At 38.3% G+C, this 22061-nt stretch overlaps 3 protein-coding genes across 5 annotated transcripts in view; 1 reads left to right on the top strand and 2 right to left on the bottom strand.

Moving 5' to 3' along the window:
- Window positions 1-3923, top strand: part of PAT4 (Integrin-linked protein kinase pat-4) — a 37003-nt gene extending 33080 nt beyond the window's left edge. The window contains exon 9 of the mRNA XM_051213722.1: window positions 1284-3923. Within this exon, the coding sequence (XP_051069723.1) occupies window positions 1284-1445 (162 nt within the window). The 3' untranslated portion in view covers window positions 1446-3923. The remainder of the gene's footprint in view (window positions 1-1283) is intronic.
- A 1652-nt stretch (window positions 3924-5575) lies between these two features.
- On the bottom strand, window positions 5576-8019 carry PDIA3_1 (Protein disulfide-isomerase A3; the record flags this gene model as incomplete). Of its 3 annotated transcripts, XM_035729756.2 has the most annotated exons (7): window positions 5576-5806; window positions 5841-6210; window positions 6240-6536; window positions 6571-6684; window positions 6719-6947; window positions 6980-7185; window positions 7227-7360. In XM_035729756.2, the coding sequence occupies 7 exons, from the start codon at window positions 7358-7360 to the stop codon at window positions 5702-5704; spliced, it is 1455 nt and encodes a 484-aa protein (XP_035585469.1). In that variant the 3' UTR covers window positions 5576-5701. The 3 variants fall into 3 exon arrangements, with proteins under 3 accessions (XP_035585469.1, XP_051069722.1, XP_051069721.1); XM_051213721.1 differs by having other exon boundaries at window positions 5841-6536; window positions 7227-7424; XM_051213720.1 differs by having other exon boundaries at window positions 5576-6684; window positions 6719-8019.
- A 6686-nt stretch (window positions 8020-14705) lies between these two features.
- Window positions 14706-21443, bottom strand: MS3_00000119 (uncharacterized protein). Its single transcript, XM_051208017.1, has one exon. It carries the CDS (start codon window positions 19007-19009, stop codon window positions 17099-17101), a length of 1911 nt encoding a protein of 636 aa, XP_051069720.1. The 5' UTR covers window positions 19010-21443; the 3' UTR covers window positions 14706-17098.
- Between the last annotated feature and the right edge of the window lie 618 nt (window positions 21444-22061).

Raw genomic sequence — 22061 nt, 5'->3', positions numbered from 1 at the left:
AATTACAGAATCTTTTACTGAAATCTGAGAACCATACAGTAAATACTTCATTTGCAAAATGTCAATCAATTGTCTTACACTTGATTGTTCCTTCATTTCCACACCAATCACTCTCTGTCCTCGTCTACTTGTCTTCGATCTTCTCAACTTTCTGCTGCCAGATATTCCACTTTCAATTATTGATACATACTACTTATATCTGTCAACATCACTAACACACACCACAGTATCAGTGGGATATTTGATCGTTGTATTCTGTCTTATTATGAAATTGTCAGTTGAATGCACAGTCGCATTTTATTGATACTGTAAAAACAAATGTCATCTGTTAATATGCTACAAAATCGGTTACTAAAATCTTGACTTACGATACTTATTTTTTTGTATAACCAGATTCTAATCATTCTTGCCTTTAATATTGTTACTGCTAGATTATAAAAAACTAATCATGGATCAGTCATGCAGTTCAACAACCATGCTCTTGAATAATAAATTAGCTTTTAACATTTTTTATGACTTATCGATAAACTCTCAGAGTAGATTTTATTGGCAATTTGATCAGTTGCCATCCTAAACATCAATCGGAAGATTCAAACAACCAATACAAAAATGAATTAAAACTTCACCCCATTGTATACGCTATTGGTTGTCTGGACTCAGTAGCTAAGTGGATGACGCAATCACGTTTAAAGCGAACGGTATCGAGTTCGAGACCAGAAGTGAACTTCAATTCCGGGATGCAGATACATCCAGTTCACAATTCCCAAATAGAACGAGACGGGCGTCCTGAATTTAACTGATAGCCACCATCCATCTTTATTTAAAAATGCTTTACGGTAAGAATAATGTTTCAATATAACTTAGCCAACAGAGAAATCTTTGGCTTCCTTTAGGTTCCTGGTTTCAGAACTATTTTCTACACCTTATTCTCTTCGTTCGTTCTTTCCTTTCGAATCATATTTTCTATGTTGAATCGTCTGTACTACCACTGTTATTATTTTACTATTTTGGCATTCACCTGGTTAATTCCACATTACTGTTTTGATGTGCTGTGACAACTTAGGTTGATACACGTACGTACCAGATTCTATGTTGCTTGTGACTGACTAGACAGAGTGACTACTGCTAAGCGATTATTTAGTGTAAAAATACAGACCAACATGAAATTGAACACCTTTAAACTACGTAGTAAGTTATATAGCTGTCACTTCGATTTTACTTTAATATCTTAAGTTTCGTATGGTTTATAGTGAATCTCTTCTATTATAATGTTGTTTTTGTAGATAACTACAGAAAATCTTCGTCTTCCAATTCCACCTGATTTGGACAGTCGAATTGTACGTCTATTCGATTTATGTACAAAAGATGATCCTGGTAAACGCCCAAGATTTGATATTCAACTCATTCAGTTATTAGATAAGATGCGTGAACGTGCTTCTCAATGAAATGCTTAATTCACTACTGATATCGATCCCGATAAATTTCTAATTAGTTACATTGTGGTCAAGAGGATTTAAGTGGCGCATGCTCATTATAATAAAACTAGCATCACAGCGTTTTTAACACAAAACAATGTTCTTATTCTATGCTTCATCTGCGATATTTTATCTCCAATATGAACTTTCGTGTATGTGTAGTATATTAAACACATATAGCACGTTGATGAACAGCTATTTTCGGTTCAATAATATCTTTTCTCTTAAAACCATGTTTTCTATGAAAGTTATTTCCTTTTTCCTTAGGTCTATGGATATTTGATTTCTCTAGTGGTGTCTCTCTGAAATAAGCGTATTTATCGTAATTTCAACCCTAATAGTTCTTCTAAAAGGCGTTTTGCCAATTCTTTCTTATTGAGCTTAACAGTATAATATTGTCTTCTTGTTATATAACCACAGCTGATATATATATATATATATATATATATATATATATATATATATATAGAAATTGCATGGCTTAACAGTTGAGCAGTTATGTACACTTTGTACTCACTCGTGCATTCTGTTTGATTTTACACACACAAACACATTATTGTTATTGTTTATGCTAGCCATAAGGTTTGTGATATTAGTTTTTGTAATAACTTTCAATTGGAAATGATAGGGTGTATTGCTTTATTTTTTTAAAAATATTCATAGCTATTCTTATATACTAATTGTTATCTATGCGAATAAAATATCTTATATATATATATAACATAAACTATTACTTGGTGTGTTTTTGATAAGCTAGTTAAACTCAACTAGGACACAGGCAAATGCAGCTGACGAACCTCTACCATAACCAAACATGCGTTCAATTCCACTCACTGTTTAAAATATATAGTTTTTACTAAGTCATCATTTATACTGGTACAAAATGCATGGAGAATCAGTTATTATTGATTGAACATTTAAGCAAGGTATGGTAAATTGGAAACGTGTTATGACTATCTGTCAAAATCATCGGTGAATATATAACCTTTAGTCCTGGTAGGATCCTTCTCTGACTTCAGTGAAGATGATGTGTGTCAATCTTTAATTACTTAGTATATATTCTTTTGATTACTCGCGTTAATAACAAAGGGAAATAAAAAGTCGATTACAAGTAGTATTCCGGATACGTATTTTCCAACTTGTGTATGGGCAGCAGACGAACGAAGTGGGAATAGAAAATTGAGGTAGGTTACACCCCGACTCTTCTAAACTTAAGCATGATTCAGCTTATACATAAACTAATAACAGCATAAGATGCAAGTAAGTGGATAAACACGTGCATGCTAAACTCAATTATCTTTACAGAAAACATACATTATGGTGGGATGGGGTTTGAACATAGGTAGGTCTATGTGCATTATAGGCAAATAATATGAAGCACTGCAATCTCCAACAGAAGTTTACATCCAGTATCTAATCACCATTGATTTGCGACCTACTAAACAACCTTGATCCCATGAAACAGCCAAAAGAAATTTCACAAAGCTAGCAGATAGCATTATAACGATACTGATTTGAAGTAACTTAGTTTTGTGCATACTATAAAATATTCAGTCTATGCAATGTATCTACACCATGCCAGATTGATACCAATATTATGCCTTTAGATGGAGCGTGTGCGTAGTTCCAAAGATTCTCAGTGCAATCTAAAGAAAACTACACGGAATAAGCAACCAGTCTCACCTAGATCAAAGATCGACATTGATAGACTTATTTACTGTGAAAATAAGTATGACTTAGGTTCCACTGGTCATTTAGTGATGCATGTTTCAAAGTATACCTGTGCTGCTGTAAGTAGTAAGCGATTTTTATCTGTGCGAAGGTAATGGCATATCACTTGGATGAAAGGACCTAAGCCATGAGTTATGCTAATGGTTGGTTAGAGAACCTTAAGTCCCTATTAGAGCTATATCTTCAGGTAAGAGGCAGATCAGAGAACATAGCACCGGTAATCGGCGGCGAGGATTAAGGCCATGAATATCAATTCAGCACGACTGGGAAAGACCCCAGGATATTTGTTTGGAGATCCCCAGTCGATAGATTATACTTCCAAGAAAAGATAGCAGGGTTAAGTAATTGAAGGCATCACTAAGACTGCTCGTTTAAAGCTATAATATAGAAATGCTTGGTTCGGTCGACCAAAAGAACAATTATATTATGCATCCACATCTTACTAGATTTAAATTGTTAGCCAATCTGACGGGATATTACATGAATGAAATGCATAGTACATATTATCATGTAAGCCCACCTAAATTTCCAACAAATCACCTCTTATATTAATGCAGGGGATAGAATGCCGAGCAAGCAATCCAGCATAGCTAATCTGAAACGAGGAAGGGCAGCTGGTCCAGATGGATTGGTTCCTGAGGTCTTTAAGGATGGTGGCCCAATTTTAGCGACTAGATTGACTAATATTTTAGCTAAGATCTGGGAGTTGGACGTAATCCCATCTGACTGGTCACAATCACTTATCGTCCCAATATATAAGAAGGGGTCAAAATCATCCTGCAATAACCATAGAGGGATTAGTTTGACTAATATAGCATCTAACATACTAGCCTCAATAATTATCGGGCGCCTAACCAAGACTCGTGAACTGCAAACACGAAGAAATCAAGCTGGCTTCAGATCTGGCCGTGGCTGCATCGACCACATATTCACCATTAGTCAGCTTTCAGAGCACAGGCATACTTATCGGCACCCGACAATGATAGTTTTTTCTTGACTTACAAGCAGTATCTGACTCTGTAGACTGAGAGGTTCTATGACAGTGTCTGTCACTGAAAGGTGTACCTCAGAAGTACATAAACCTTGTGAAGGCTCTTTACTCGAACACTACTAGTCGAGTCAGAGCTTATGGTGAACTGCCATCTGATTTCGCAACCTCAAGTGGTGTCCGTCAAGGCTGTTCACTATCTCCATTTTTGTTCTATATCGTCATTGATCTACTGCTAGAAACAACATTCTCGTCGTCTGAATTTTCAGAAATTGATCTCCATCCAGGAGGTCCACTTATCGACTTAGGATACATAGATGACACAGTCCTGTCTGTTGAGGACGTCGGTAGAATGCAGAGCATTTCGGTAACACTGAACAACAATGCCAGGATGTTTGAGATGCGTTTCTCACCCCTCTAAATGAAAGTTGTTGCTTCAGGACTGGTCTGCGTCAACACCTGAACTAAGGATAGGGAGTGAAGCAGTCGAACGCGCTGACAACTTCACTTATCTTGGAAGTTTGATCAGCCCTAATAGGTTGGTGTCTGACGAAATCTCAGCGCGGATTCGAAAAGCTCGTTTGGCTTCCGCCAACTTACGTCACCTATGGCGAAGGCGAGATATCCGTCTATCAATAAAAGGACGAGTATACTGCGCAGCAGTTCGTCCTGTTCTACTTTACGGCAGCGAAACATGGTCATTAAGAGTACAATACACTCGTAAGTTACTAGTATTTGACCACAGCTGCCTTAGAAATATTGCTGGCATCTGCTGGGATCACCGGGTAAGTAATAGTGGAATTAGACGCAAGGTATTAGGGAATGATGGTTAATCAGTTGATGAGGTTGTGAATCTTCATCGACTGAAATGGTTGGGCCATGTGTTACGTATGCCCGAACACCGATAAGTAGTAGTGAGGTTAGACGCGTGACCAATGATTGGAGACTCTCAGTGACATAGCTAAGAGTCGATCACAATGGCGTAGGTGTATACACTCTATGTCTTCCCCTAAACCGTGAGATTAAAATTGGTTAACATCCTACTTGCTGTGAAATGATTCTTTCTTCCTGTATTATATCCTTATACACAATCTTTCTTTTATATATTACTACCAACGAAGTACTATGAATTTGGTGCCCATCTTGTTGTTCTGAGGTATGGCAACTTGGACCGATGCATGTATGTGCCTGGTCCTACGTTTTAACTGACTGATAGGAAATAATCCTAACACAAAATCGTTTTAACTTTTCGTTAAGAAGCATACGGGACAAAAATGAGATATTTCTAACTGGAAATATATGCATTCCGAATTGAAGAACTTGACCATGGACAAAACCTGGCAATTTTAATTGAGTGTTAAAATAAATCAAAAAACTAATATTTTCAAAAAACAGGTTTATTACCAACTAAATGTTGAAATACATGACAATTATGATTTACCAAACAATCAATAAAAATGGGAAAGTAGAATACAATGTTTCGAAAAATAAGATTATTAAAGACATCCTATAGATCACTTTTCTTTGGATTGCCTGATCTGTCGTACCCATTAAGTTCTTCAGTAGCTTCGCGTGCAAGATATTTGATGATGTCAGTAGTGTCACGACCACCCTAAAGAATACGTGAGGAGAATCTACATACTTACCTCGTAAGGTACAGGTGAAGATTTCTTTCCTTTAGGGACGAAATAGATTGTTGGGAATCCCCTGACTTGATAAGGCGAAGGGACGTCATTGGCGGTTGCATCCATAGCAGCCAAGACCAAATTTGGTTCATTTTTTAGTTTACTGGCTGCTTCCTCGTACTTTGGCATTAAATTTTTACAATGACCACACCAAGGAGCATGAAAGACGACCATTACATCCTTTTCTTCGTTATTTACTATCTCATCAAAGTTGAGTGCAACTAACTTTCTAACTGCACTAGAGTCGTCTGTTGGGAGAGGTTCTGACTTGACATGTGGGGTCAAAAGACCATCTTTAAATTTATTCAAAAAATCAGAAAATGCATCGAGGCTAAAACAGTTATTACGAAAACAACTTACCTAAACTGCTCAAGCTTGTACTTCTTGCCTTTAGATTGGATTACAACTGCTGGTAGTTTATCCGCTTCTATACCATACTCAGATAGTTCATAAGAAAAGTCGTCCGAGAAGCTATAAGCGAATACTAAATTCTTGAATTTGTTAGGATTGTCCTTAAGTGTTTTGAAAACACGATTTCTTAGATACTTTATTCCAGATGGATATGAATCTACGGATTGGTTATTGTATAATACTACTAAATCGACATTTTCGAAGTAAAATGAATTTGACGGTGTTCTGTAACCAACCAGTCCCTGGCTAAATCGAAAATAAGAAGAAACAGCTTCCTTACCCATGTTTACGGATCCATTCCTTAATATTGCTAGATTCAAGTTCTCCTTTATAAAGAGCGAAGTCATCCTCAAACTTTGTTCGAAGACGTTTAGGCAAGTAGACTCTCAATTCGCTGAGAAATGTGAATTACAGAACAAGTAACTTACTAGTCATCAGGAGTTACAAAAAGATTATTATGACTATGACAAAATACAGCGTCGTCGACCATCGATTTTGCAAGAGCCATGAAAATCTTCATTAATGGGTCGCTAGACGATTTTATAAATGCAAACACAGTTGGCTTGTCGTCTGATAAGAAGTTCTCGACATCACTAACAGTGCTGACTTCTTTGGATGCAGGTCCCGCTCGAGACATCATAAAATTGACGATTCCATCTGAACCCCGGTTATAATAATATGAACCCTACCTGCATTCCTTGGACCATTATATTCACTGTCTAAATCTCCATTCCTGAAGATTTTTAGAGTAGGGTAGCCACTAACTCCAAATTCTGAGCAGATACTTTCGTGGGCGGTACAGTCAACCTTAACGAGTTTAACATCGCCAGTTTTCCCGGATATGATTTCTGCGGCTGAAGCGAACTCAGGAGCTAGGTTTTTGCAGTGACCACACCTGTTTAATATGAAGTTTTAGTAAGTCCCTATCGAAATTACCATGGGGCGTAAAACTTCACCAGAGCAACTGGGATTGACTTTAACTCAGAATGGAAATCGTCTTTAGTGAGCTCAAGGACCTTGCTACACGACACAGATGTGACGAGGAACAGGCACGACAACAACCAACGCATCCTTAAGAGGTCAGACTCTAACGTGGAATTTTATACAACTCCAGATATGTGTTACGCTGTGATTGGTTGGTTGACGAATATATATGATGTAAACAAAATAGTAATTATCAGATTGGGGGTTTCAATAATGGTCTAGCTCAGATCGGCTCATGAATTCAACTATTAAAAATAGTAATTAAAAGTTCGCGATGTGGTTATTCAGGGCTGGCTAACAGTAGTTACTCTAAGCAATAAAGTGGGATTCTGTTACTTATGAATGATTTATTAATCCAGACTAAGTGGGAACCTTTAGATTTTACAGTGCCAGTTGAAAGTAATATAATGTCGATTGCAACCTGAAGAAAACACTTATAAAATGGTAAAAAAAACGGTAACAAGCCGTCTACGTATTTTCTCCGTAGAGAAGCGATTCAATTTTGGTATTAACCTGTCTTTGTATAATAACTCTTACTTTGACGGGGTATTAGCATTTATGACAACTGACCTAGACATACCAGACAACTGAACAGAAACTTCGAACGAGCTTCTCAAGTAATCAAGCAGCTGTTTATTGATCGACTCATCAGAGAGCGACTCGACGTGGGCTTCTATTCTACTACCTCTGATGACGTATGACTTTGACGAATCATACTAGTCGATCCAATCTTACTGTCCCTTAGAGTCCAGACAAATCGACCCAACGAAGTCTAACCTGCTACTTGGTGACATTTCTTTCAATCTGTCCTGTCTGTTTCATTCAGAGACTGTCACCCTTTCACACATTGCCTATTGAATAATGTGAGGGGTTACTATCATGTATACAGTCTAATTATAATGGATAATCATTTGCCATCTAGCACCCAGCTTCGGCAGGTAATTCTCGGAGCTTTGCTGGGAAGCCGTAACCAGTGGATTTCAGCCACGTCAGCTGTGAGGCATTTACTCAACGAAGAAAATGGAACATGGTCGCACAACGTTGTGGGCTGGTCCAAGCTAGACATTAACACCGTTGGATGCCGTCTTGGTAGTCTTGATGTAAAATGTTTGAGCAAGATCAAAAACCCTAGGTTGGAATCCTGAGTGCGGGATCGTGGATACGCACTACCGAGTAGTCCCACACTAGGAAGAAACAGCCGGCCAGAGCTTTAGGGTTTTCTATGGTGTTATAACATTGATCAGTTCATGATCTCGATAAAACTCAATCTCCATAATCATATGAATTTCTGTAGTATTGCTAACATACTTCTCAAGACGACATCCTACCATTTCGTGATGGCGGAGATTATGCAGAGGACGCAAGAATCGTGCTCCATGTCTGCATCTCCCTCGTGGCTGACGAAGTCTCGTCACTCAGGATAAACCACCTGGTTGTGGAGATTACTTGTGGCTCTCCTCTGAACTTTGTAGTTTGTGGACTACCTAGAGTCCATTCAATCACCACATGCTTTCATACATACACACTGAAGACTGTCACTCTTCTTGAAGTACAGGATGCTCAACACGAATATCGAACTAATTCTGCCTTGAGCTATCTTTTCGAGTTGTTCCCACGTGCTATTCATCATTTTGTTATCTGGCACAATGTGTTCTTTGGTTTGTTCATTTTTCTTTTAACCTTGCCTTGAGATGCAGTTTGATGGTTTCCATACAGTATTACTTTACCACCTCCAGTATCCGTCCTCGACTTCTTTTTCAGCTGAAAGATGGTTTGCTTCCTGTCACGGTCATTTATTGCTGATGGTGATCTGGCTAAATGATGTGGAGTATTTTGTGTAGACAGCTGTCTGATGATTGAAATGGCCCTTGTGGTCTTAGCATCGTACAATAGAATAGTCTTGATGCATGGGATAAAAAGTTTGACATCACTGTTTCCTGACAGCCCTTACGAAGTTCGACTGCTCATCAGAAATGAAAATGCTGTCCTCGGTTTGTCAATCAGTGCTTTTTAACTGCATCGGATGTTACGTTCACGTTTTCGCTCGTTCCCGTTATTGAAGTACGGTATATCGATCTATTTGCAATTTACGAACCCAAATTAACAATAGAACCAAGCTCCAATTTAGGTACCAAAGTTTATTTGCAACTTACAAATAGTCGACCCAAATGTCGTTCTTCAATTTTGTAGGTTCCCGGAGCAAAAACTCCAAAATACGAAGCCGAAGATTCTATCTCTTCTAGGTCTTCTCCACTAAGTGCTGTTTGCTTGGTCTTATTTGTGCTGCATTCCAGGATGTTGAATGTTGAGGCTTACTGTTGCACTAACTGTTTTTACTTGCCTTTGTTGTTGTGTATGAAATGAAAGAGCTAGGTCATTTGCAAAGTATAAGTTATCTTGTCATTTCGGATGTATTCAGTGTATTCCATGCGTTTTGTGAAATGTCGAGGCCTCCATGATCCAGTCAACAACCAGAAGAAAGAAAAACAGCGAGAGAAGACACGCGTTCTTGACACCAATAATCGTTTGGAAGGATTTTGTGGACTGTCTCTGGATGGACTACTTTGCAATCAATACACTCATGGGAGTTAGGTAGAATTATGGTCTAAGTTCGTTTTTAGAACTTTTCTAATAATAGACCTAATCCTAAAATTGCAGATTTGTCATGATGAGACTACCTGATCTATAAGATCTTGGTGGAAATCTCATCATTATCTATACTGACTTATCGTATCGTGACAATTAGCAATATGGCTCTTGATACTTCCGAAGAATACATCTATGCTAAAGAAGGAATAACATATTTAAGGTGAATAAAGACAGGTTATAGAGAAGGTCTACTTCTGCGAGACTGAGCCGTGCCATCCGATTGAATTCAATATTCCCGCGTTGACCATTGTTGGCCTCCTCTCCGCGTTATATGTTGAATATCTATTTCCCTAGTGATCTCATGTTCGGCTTTGTAGTTAACACCAGTACCACTGCAGTTGTTTATGACCATAACTATCCTTCGAGATAATCTACAAAATATTCTACCAGATATCAGTATCCACGTTATCGAATGCTTCCTTATGCACAATAAGTTGGTGTCAAACTCTGAAGGCGCTCGGTCACACACCCGCACCAGATCACTACTGGAAGCGCCATGCTGTGCACTATTAGCAACAAATGAACTTCGTATAACAAACGCATCTCAATATACTGAACGCCTAATGTATCTTCGAACTTTGCAATTCCTGGTTTGACTGCATTTGGGATTTTTTGGTGACAACGAGTTTTCCTAACCTGAATATTTATGACATGATACGCAGTGTCGTGACTTGTCCAGTACATGATACATCCTTATGAAATCCAGGCTGTTGGTGTTAAATTTGAGCATCGACCGAACTTTTATTCAGCCCAACTACAATCTGTTGAAAACTTTTTCTGGTACTGGTCGTGGCTTGATCCTTCTTACATTTTCACATTTGCTTTTATCGCTTATCTTTGGTGTATTGATGAGGTATCATATTTTCCAGTCTGTCATTGCTTGTTCATCCTTCTAAATCCTTCTGAATTAAAAGTGAAGCATCTTTGCAGCTACTTTTCTGTTTGACTTCAGTGATTTGGCTGGTTTGTTAACTGGTTCTGCTGCTTTCCTACTTTTGAGTCATCTGAGGGCCATGTCAATTTCTCCTATTGTTGGTGGGCTATTAACTACCTGGAGGCCTGTATGTTCTGCCTTCATATTCAGCCGGTTCAGTGGAGATGAGTCATTCAGTAGCTCATCAAAGAATTCTAGCCAACTGCTCTTGAATCACAGTGTGCTTTGTTCTTTAGTGATCAGAAAGTTCCATATGTCTATATTAGTCTTGGTTCGGTTGTCGAAAGAAGAAATGGCCCCATGATATCCAGGGAGTCCCTGACCGTTGTTGCTACCTTGAAGTGGTTGTCGGGCTTGCCTATCGTGATGAAGCAACCGAGCTATACTGACTGCAACAACTGTTCCTCAAGTCCTACCATGTCAGACAGGTTGGTTGATGAGCGGTTAGACTAAAAGCAACAAGCCCAAGGTTCGAAGGCGAAGTCGTACTTCTGACTGTACAGAGGTGTGACGGCAGTAAGGTGTTTCCCTCGGACAACCAGCATGACAGCGATGCTGCCTTCCCACAAGGAGGGGTGGGGTTAGAAAAGGTCGACCCTAAAAATGCACACCTCGCCTTATCCCACGGATATCCGTCTCCGGCGGTAAGGTCTCAACAAGTACGGAGCTAACACAAAAATTACCCATAAAAAGGTCGTGTGTGACCGACCTCAAACAGTTGTCTCTTGGGCACTACGGTCACGCTCCCAGGTCACTAAGGTCACCTCTCATCCAATTTCCTTTTCAGGTACCTCCAGAAGAACCCTTCCACGGTGTGGGCATCCGGGAAGTGATGACCGCCCTCATACTTCTAACAGCACTAAAGACCACTGTATTAATAATCAACCTCCGTCTTCACTTTCTATTATTACTCCTACATCGACTTTCTTCTCTAAACTTCCTTTTTCGGCTTCCTCCTCAAATGTCACCATAGCCAACGATTCTAGTGCTCAAAACACTGTCCCAAGTCTACTGAAACCTCGCTCCAAACTACACATTGGAGCCTTCAATGTACGCACCCTATGTCAAATCGGTCAACAGGCTTCCCTGACTGGAACCCTAGAATCTCGTATCATTGGTGTATGCTGTGTCTCTGAAACACGCATACAGGATCCCAGTGTGGTCATTCACTTGACCTCACCTCGACAAAACGGAGAGCCAACGAGATACACCCTCCGTGTATCTGGTGACCCGACGGCCAGCTCTCGTGAACTGGCAGGAGTAGGCATAGCACTAAGCATGAGGGCGGAACAAGCACTATTAGAGTGGATCCCCGTCAACAGTCGTCTATGTGCTGTTCGGCTAAACAGCTCCGTAAGAACTCGGAAGGATAGGGACACACGTCGTTGCCTTTTTGTCGTTTCTGCCTACGCTCCCACCGACTGCAGGTCAGATGAAGTGAAATATGAATTTTACATAAAGCTATCTGAACTTCTTCAGAAAGCTAAACGTTCAGACATAGTACTCGTAGCAGGCGACGTTAATGCCCAGATAGGTAGTTTAAACCAAACAGAAAGGCATTTAGGTGGGTATCTTAGTATTCCGGCTCAGCGAACTGATAATGGCGATCGTCTGCTGAAACTGTGCTCAGACAATCGTTTATTTTTAGCAAACACAAATTTTAAGCATAAGGAAAGGTGGCGGCTATAGGGAACACAAGACAGCTCTACAGACTAATAAAAGAAGCTGGAATTAATCAATCAAGTGTAAGTCAGACTATTTCGGAAAAAGACGACACCCTCATCTGCTCTCAGTCTAGACGTTTAGAACGATGGGCGGAACATTTCAGAGAACAGTTCAGCTGGCCTTCAACTACTCTACAACTAACCTACATTCCCAGACAGTGTGAATGGAACATTGAAGTAGGTTCTCCAACTCCTACTGAAGTTCAAAAGGCTATAGTTAATCTGAAACGAGGAAGGGCAGCTGGTCCAGATGGATTGGTTCCTGAGGTCTTTAAGGATGGTGGCCCAATTTTAGCGACTAGATTGACTAATATTTTAGCTAAGATCTGGGAGTTGGACGTAATCCCATCTGACTGGTCACAATCACTTATCGTCCCAATATATAAGAAGGGGTCAAAATCATCCTGCAATAACCATAGAGGGATTAGTTTGACTAATATAGCATCTAACATACTAGCCTCAATAATTATCGGGCGCCTAACCAAGACTCGTGAACTGCAAACACGAAGAAATCAAGCTGGCTTCAGATCTGGCCGTGGCTGCATCGACCACATATTCACCATTAGTCAGCTTTCAGAGCACAGGCATACTTATCGGCACCCGACAATGATAGTTTTTTCTTGACTTACAAGCAGTATCTGACTCTGTAGACTGAGAGGTTCTATGACAGTGTCTGTCACTGAAAGGTGTACCTCAGAAGTACATAAACCTTGTGAAGGCTCTTTACTCGAACACTACTAGTCGAGTCAGAGCTTATGGTGAACTGCCATCTGATTTCGCAACCTCAAGTGGTGTCCGTCAAGGCTGTTCACTATCTCCATTTTTGTTCTATATCGTCATTGATCTACTGCTAGAAACAACATTCTCGTCGTCTGAATTTTCAGAAATTGATCTCCATCTAGGAGGTCCACTTATCGACTTAGGATACATAGATGACACAGTCCTGTCTGTTGAGGACGTCGGTAGAATGCAGAGCATTTCGGTAACACTGAACAACAATGCCAGGATGTTTGAGATGCGTTTCTCACCCCTCTAAATGAAAGTTGTTGCTTCAGGACTGGTCTGCGTCAACACCTGAACTAAGGATAGGGAGTGAAGCAGTCGAACGCGCTGACAACTTCACTTATCTTGGAAGTTTGATCAGCCCTAATAGGTTGGTGTCTGACGAAATCTCAGCGCGGATTCGAAAAGCTCGTTTGGCTTCCGCCAACTTACGTCACCTATGGCGAAGGCGAGATATCCGTCTATCAATAAAAGGACGAGTATACTGCGCAGCAGTTCGTCCTGTTCTACTTTACGGCAGCGAAACATGGTCATTAAGAGTACAATACACTCGTAAGTTACTAGTATTTGACCACAGCTGCCTTAGAAATATTGCTGGCATCTGCTGGGATCACCGGGTAAGTAATAGTGGAATTAGACGCAAGGTATTAGGGAATGATGGTTAATCAGTTGATGAGGTTGTGAATCTTCATCGACTGAAATGGTTGGGCCATGTGTTACGTATGCCCGAACACCGATTACCACGACGCGCAATGCTAACCAGTGTTCGGGATGGTTGGAAGAATGTTAGGGGTGGCCAAACTAAAACGTGGCATCAGTGCTTGAAGTCACTAACTTCTAGTCTGAGTCATGTTGGGAGATGCAGACTACTTGGTCGGGGTCCGCATGACTGCCGTAACCAATGGTTGGAGATTCTGGCTAGTATGTCTCAGAATCGATCACAATAGCGTCGATATATACACTCTTCAATTTCCCTTAAACTATGAGATTAAAATCGCTTCATATCTTTCTTTCTACGAACTAATTCTTTCTTCCTGTACTATATCCTTATATGCAATCTTTCTTTTATATATTACCACCATTGAAGTGACTACTCCTATGAATCGGGTGTTCATCTTGTTGTGCTAATGAGGTATGGCAACTTGGGACGATACACATATGCGCCTGGTCCTACGTTGTAGCTGACTGATCCGGGGAGTCTCGCTTTTCACCACACGTCATCATTCTTTCCTGTAAAGATCCTTCATCTCACCGAGCGGAGCTTCAACTGTTTAAATGATTTTTAATAATAATAATAATTATTATTTATTCTCAAATAACAGTTTGTTATATGAGGCATGCCAGTTTACAGGCAAGATCAAGTTTTTACAAATGATACATTACTCACTGTAGTAAATTACATAGCTGGGTTGATAGTTTATAAGGTATGAATGTAGATGGTTTTAGTCAGTATCACTGTCGGCGCGCTTCATGAAAGTTGCTTTGCGAATGTGCAACTGATGGTCAAGGATAGGTCCATTGAAGGTATGAGCTTCTAGAAATCGCAACCTTATGTCCCTTTGGAATATCCAAGGCTTTAAGGATGGTGCAGGATGAAGTCACCCGTTCCATATCTCAAGGGGGCTGATAGAGGGAGCAAGTAAAAGAAAACACGAGAGGCAGAGTAGCCAATATTATTATTATTATTATTATTATTATTATTCACAAACATCTTATGGGTACATAAGTGTTGTGAAGAAACCATTTCGGGTTTCTTCAAAAAATGCAATAATACACAATTTTCAATAATGTCAGCATTATACTTGCCATTAAAAAAAAATTAAAGCAATAGTAGTAGAATATTAATAATAATAAATAGGGTCTGTGCAATTGAGAAGAATATTGAATTGAGTTTAAAGAAGGAAATGGAGAAAATAAGGGAGTAGAAATAAAGGAGACGTGAAATACACAAACAGTCTAATAGGCGTGTTTATGAACACAGAACAAGAATAAACGACTATGTGTGTATCGTTAAATTAGTAACAAAAATAATTAGAAAAAAAAAACAAAAAAACTTATAATTGCAGTAAGATATGACGCTAGAATAAATGTTTGTGCAGTTATAGTTTAGAGTGATGCGATGAAAGTTACAATTAAATGGAAAGGATAATAAAATATCAATATGTATGAGTAGTAATATATGCATAGTGAAGATAAAACGGGTCTGAGAATTTAATTTAAGTGTAACACAAGTTATTGTTTTAATCACAAACTTCGTAATCTTAAGAATAATATTTATATAGAAGGGAAAAAGAGAGACAAGAGAAGTGGATACCTAGTGAAAAGGTTCATCCATGATAAGAATAATAATTGTGTAATGAATATCAACCTCAGAAGGAAACCAACAATTTAGAAAAATAAAATAAAAATCCTCTAAAGCACTCGGATAAATACATTTAGATTTATGTAATAGTATACAGAGTGGAACCGGATATTAATATAAATATTTGTGCAATAATAATTAAGATTGATGCTATGAAAGTCAAAATTGATTTCAAAGGACAATCTGGAGTTAAATATGTTTAGAAGGATAAGAAGATACAAAAAGAATATCTAATGTGTCGGGGAACTAATAATGATATTATTAACGGTTATAATGATAAACATGAACATAAGCAGACTTCATATATTAAGATAAAGAGAAATAAAACAAGATAGATGTGAAAAGATTTAAAGGTTTTATTTTGCTTTTCAAGCAATTAAATGGATGATGGACCTTGTTTGTATAAATCATTATTGAATACATTGATATTCAATAGGTGACATAATCCACTTTCGGAAAGAAAATCGTCAAGGAGACTTTTGAATCGGGTTGTAGTTTCACTGCAACGGAGGTTCACTGGCAGTCTGTTCCACATGGTTGAGTAGCGAATAAGGAAAAAATTCTGACGTAAGTTTGTGTGGGTTCTTGGAATCGCTAGAATATTCTCCTTATTGCGTAGATTGTGGGATGATATCATAAGGTATGAAGGGGTGGATACGGAGGAGTAGGAAATGCCGTTAATAAGCCGGTAGATAAAGGCAAGATTTAATTTGATACGTCTGATCCAAAGAGGTTCTAAGTTGAGTTGTTGACATCTTTGGTGATAGTCTTTGTTTTCGGAATACCCCAGAACAGCTTTGGTGAACTTTCTTTGAACACCTTCAATTCTAATCAGGTCATTATGTCTACAATTACTGTAAACTAAAATACCATATTCAAGAATGGGCAAGACACATTTTCTGTATAGTAACAATCTCGATTCGATATTATTGAAGTTTATCATTATCAATCCGATCAGCTTTCTAGCTTTGGATACTTGAGATATAATGTGTTCAGAAAAGTTCAGACTATTGCTATATCTTAAACCCAGGTCACAAACAGTGTTGAGAGGTTTGAGTGTATGTGTCTGTACAGTCAGATTTAAGTTAAGACAGCGACCAATGTGAATAAATCCACTTTTGTCAACATAAAGTGGCATATTCCACGAAATAGTCCATTCGTACAACTTGTTTATTTCCTCTTGGATTACCGCTGAAATATAGCTTTCTTTCGTGGGAGAAGAGAATGAATAAACTACTTTCAGGTCATCAGAAAAAAGGAAAGGCTTACCATACTGAAAGAGGGAACACACATCATTGATAAAAAGGAGAAAAAGTAATGAACCAACCACACTTCCTTGTATAACCCCACTGGTTACATTCACAGGTTTAGATTAGCAAGATCCAAAGCGAACGATTTGGCTACGTTCTTCTAAAAAAGATTTGAGCCAAGAGAAAAGGGGATTCTGTATGCCAAATGAAGAGAGTTTTAAAAGAAGTTTGTGTGAGACACTGTCGAAAGCCTTACTAAAATCGAAGTAAAGAACTATCACTGACTGACCAACATCTCTTCTCTGGGTAATTTGATAAAAAAACCCCAGGTGCGATGTGAAACATGAGCGTTTAGTCATAAACCCGTGTTGGGATGGGCTGATCAGACTAGCCGAAAGTAAAAATAATAGTAGCTGTTTGTGGATGATTTCTTCCATGGTTCTTGAGAGCACGGATGTCAAATTAATTGGCCTATAGTTAATAATATCACTACGTGGTCCTGTTTTGAATCTAGGGGTGATAAGGGATGTTTTCCATGCAGATGGATAGGTCCCATATTCCATAGATAGATTGAAAAGTTTCAAACAAAGTAGTGGAAATTCTCTACTTCCATATTTCACAAATGATGAAGGTATCCCGTCAGGTCCACCATCATAAGACTTTTTCAGGGCAGCTATGGCCTGCTTGATGTTGGAGGGTGTAAAACCAATTTTCGACAGATGTCTGGATGTCAGCATTGGAAATGTAATGATGGAGTTTTCAGTTCCAGTTTTGTAGCACTGCGAGAAGTGCTTGCTGAATTGTTCGCATATAGTATTCGGGTCGTTAACAATGCTTCCGTTAACTATGAAGAATTTAGTCGTGCCAAGGGAATTTGACTTTACACGGGATTTAAAAAGCCGAAGTATTGATAATTCTGGGCTTTTACTACGTAGAGCTTTATTTTCTACATTCATGAAATACTTACGTTTAGATGAAGCATTTCTGTCGATTAATTTAAGTATACTCTGAAGTGCATACACATCATTCTGCTCATAGTAACGGCATTTTAATTTCCTCAGCATTCTTTTAAAAGTATTTTGGCCCCTATTAGCATTATAAGCCACACGGCCAATAACTGGAGCAGTGCAGTCAAGACAATATATCAGGTTGTGGTATAGATTGGAAAGCGCAATGTCAACATTATTTGCGGTAAAATAAGTTTCCCATGGTAAACATTGAATGAGAGTTTCAGTCCGTTTCCATGTTTGTTGATCAAAATGTCTGCTCTGGTACGTCATTGAAGCTTTAGAGTTTAATTGTATGGCGTTTAAAGAGTGAATAATACTCAATACAATTTTATGGTCACTCATAAAAAGCTCATGACTGGTATGCACTGAGATAGGGTCTATGTTGATTGTGAACATTAAATCAAGTGTATTATCGCCCCTGGTTGGTTTTCGGACCTGTTGAACCCATCCACAAATTTCTAATGTTTCAACTAGCTTGTTATATCGACCTGGTACCGGAGTCAAGCCCCATGTAATTTTTGGCAGATTAAAATCACCTCCGATGATTTTAAAAGTATGAGGTTGGTGCGAAGCAATGGAAAATATGTTTGTTAGTAATCTGTCAAACTTAGTATCCGCATGAGGTGGTCTATATATGCATCCCACAAGTAAATAATTTTGGGATCCACAGTTTACAGTAACCCAAGTGGAGTCGTCTATAGCATCAAGGGATTTATCCTCAAATTTGCACGCTTGAATGTCTGAACGGACATAGATAATTGTACCGCCTCCTATTCCACAACATCGATCGGTTCTAAAGAAAACGTAATTATCTACATTCAAGGAATGATCGGATATAGATGAATTACACCACGTTTCCGTAGTAAGTACAATGGTTGGGTTTACAAGGAATAAAAGAGTTTTAAGATGAATAATTTTATTAGACAGAGAGCGGGCATTGAACGAAAGAATAAGAAACTCAGAGTCATCATAGTGAAGCAGGTTAGAGTATAAATCGCAATTGGTAGTTCCATGAATACTCATAGGATTAGCTAAGGTAAGAGTCGTGTTGCGAGGGGAAATAGATTCAACCACTTTGTCATCATGTGAAATATGTTTACCGTTGCCGACAGGAAAGCCGGCGGAATTACAAAAAAAGTTTTCTCATTGTTATTGGATATAACATCTGATAAGGACATACTGTACATATTGGGAGCCGGACCAAGAAGGCTATCAGGTCTATGGTTGTGACCAAGTGGCCAATTACAATTCGGATAACTATTTATACCTGACGTATGGGTAACGTGTTTAAGAAGTTTATTTCCAAGGTTTGTGGTTGATTTCGGCTTCTTCATAAGTTGGAGAGGATTGTGTACTGTTAAACATACTTGCGATGGTTTGCGAGGTTCGAATATATCAACGTTAAGTGCGTGGTCAGTTATATGAATGTTATGATTAGTTTTCCTGTTATCCGTTGCACAGTTACTGTAACTGGGTGTTGCACTAACAGCGGTTTGGATTGTGTTATCCCATTCTTCATCAGCACAACTACTTCGGGTTGAATCTAAGTCAACATTTTTAAGAGGATGGACACCACCTACATTGGGATTACTTTCTTCTGGGTTTTGAACTTTATGAGATTCAGAAGAGTTTTTCGGTGGCGGCAAAGTTGTTAAGCTAGAAGTCCTCTTAGAATCGGACTTAACTTTACAACCATTAGGATTATGATGCATTTGAGAGTTTGACGCTGATGGTCTGTAGTTATTTCTTCCTGCTTTTCGCTGGCATGGTGTTTTATCCGGAAGAGTCTTAATATCCTTGAAAATCTGTTTTTGTCTCAATGAATTGGAGGAATTTAAAAATTCACTGGCGTCTACAGATGAGTTGAATTTGAACAAGATCGGTGAGTGCATACCAGGATGACTTCTTCTTAATCTTGTGCATACACATGGTACGTGTGTCATATTGCTGGCTCTAAGCAGACTAGATTTGATATTTTTAAGGGCATGTGTATCCGGTATATTAAACACAATTGGATTGCTAGATCGTCTTATTCTTTCAAATACCTCTGATGCAACACGATCTAGGAAAATATTTATGTCATTCATTTGATCTGGAGTCTCTGTGAGGTTGGGGTTGATGAGATATTTAAGCGGATTGAGAATGTTCATGTCTACTTGCAACTTTTTTATAGCATCCATATGGTTGCAGTTGCGACTATCATCACTGTTTACCATCAGAGTTTTCAACATGTCTGGAATGGAGACAACTGGTAAAAGCTTGTCTGCTTCCGGATGAACGGAGTGGCTCGTCTCGTTGAAACTGTTGAAAATCGTGTCAGTAGTGGTGCTAAATTGTGTCGTTTTCCTACGTTTGGCTGAACGCCTAGGAGCAGGGGTCTTCATTTTTTTTTGTGGCATGATAAGAAAGTGATGTATAGCAAGTGGATTGAACAGAATGTTGGAAATAGAAGGGGGTGAAAAAATCAATTCCGAGGGCTCAAGTTAGTCTTAAAATCAAAATCTATATTTTAACCAAGAGTGAATGTATCGTGAGGATTAGTGGTGTTAAAAACAAAAGATGACAATGGCAGGAAGATAGTAGTGGAGATGAAGTATTTATGTCAGTGTCTGTGTGGAGGCAAAATAGAATATAAAGGAGCAAGTTGTATAAATTTTAACATATATGACACGAAAGATAGACTTATATGGTAAAGTAACTTAGAAATGTCGATAATTAGTATCAAACAATCAAAAAAGTACGGTACGTGATACATATATAAACTGAAAGTCCGTATTAGTAAAAATTGGGAGGTGCGGAGATAAGTAGTTTAGAAGATTATCACCGTCTAAGATTATTATGTTGCTTCTTGAACAAATATATGAAACAGTTTTTCAAAAAAAAACACTGTCAAAAAAACAAACTATGACAGACTCACCGAATTGGACAGGTAATTTCGGAAATGAAATAATTTATAGTATCCAAATACGATTTAAATGATAGTTCATAAAATAGTGAATACAGTCCTTTAACATACACGGTTATATATATTTCTTGATATTAGGTAGAGGTTTGAATAGATCCTGTAGATACATAAAGTACGTGGGTTAAGGCATTCAAATACGATATAACCATATATTCCTTAAGAAATAGAATACAGATATGGAATGCAAATCTTCGTCAAATATGATTATATATGGTTTCAAAGTGACAAAGTATAGTTTGATCGTATGGTCAAAATGAATATATGTAATTATATGATTATGGATTAGTGTATGAATATGATCATAAATACCGTAAGTTAAACTCAGAACTTATCATATGGCATGAAATTCACAGTTTATATGTTAGTAGTTAAGAATAGAGTTAACTCCCATAATTCCAAGAAAAAATAATTCATCCAGCTCTGCGAGAATCCTAGAAAAATAAAACTAAAAACCTCGGCCTGAAAGTAACGTCCAATCCGTAGAGCGCGGTTGATGTTGGATGTTTAAGGTATGATTACTCAGTCTAATTTTCTTTTATTAAGGTATTTGCTAAGCAAGAGCATTTTAATAGGTTAAAGAAAATAAGTGCAAACAAGGTATGAGTGGGCATACAACTGACAAATGGAGGGGATTCAGAAAGGAGCTGAAAGTATGAGATTATGTGTGGTCACAAAATATAGTGCTAAGAACAGTTATTGTGATATACAATTGACTATCTTCCTTTTTTATCGAAGCTGTTGAAGCCCTTTTCACCTTTTTTGTATTATTATTTTTTTGATGTTTAGTTTATTTTTTTTTATTTTTAGGTATCATAGGGTCTTGAGTAGGCTTCGCATATTATCGAATTGTCTAGTTAGCTTGTAATAGGATTACTGGGTAGGAAGTGAAACCAATTCAACGTTCGTAACACGATTTAATGAGGCATTTTGCATGATAAATCAGCATTAATACCTTAAGTTCGTAACATCCCACTAAACCATAAGGAGCCGTAATTAAACAAAATGTTCTGCCCTACAGACATGGGTGGATTGAAGTTATCTCCCCACCGTCATGTTTGCTGGTGAGTAACGCCACCTACCCTCTGGTTAGTACCTTTGAAGTGAGGTTTC

Source organism: Schistosoma haematobium, chromosome 3 (genome assembly GCF_000699445.3).
Source record: "Schistosoma haematobium chromosome 3, whole genome shotgun sequence".
Lineage (NCBI taxonomy): Eukaryota > Metazoa > Platyhelminthes > Trematoda > Strigeidida > Schistosomatidae > Schistosoma > Schistosoma haematobium.
This window is presented reverse-complemented; position numbering and strand designations above follow the sequence as displayed.

Coding starts and splice junctions, on each gene's coding strand:
- MS3_00000119 (XM_051208017.1), bottom strand. CDS start 19,009: ATGAGTATTCATGGAACTACCAATTGCGATTTATACTCTAACCTGCTT.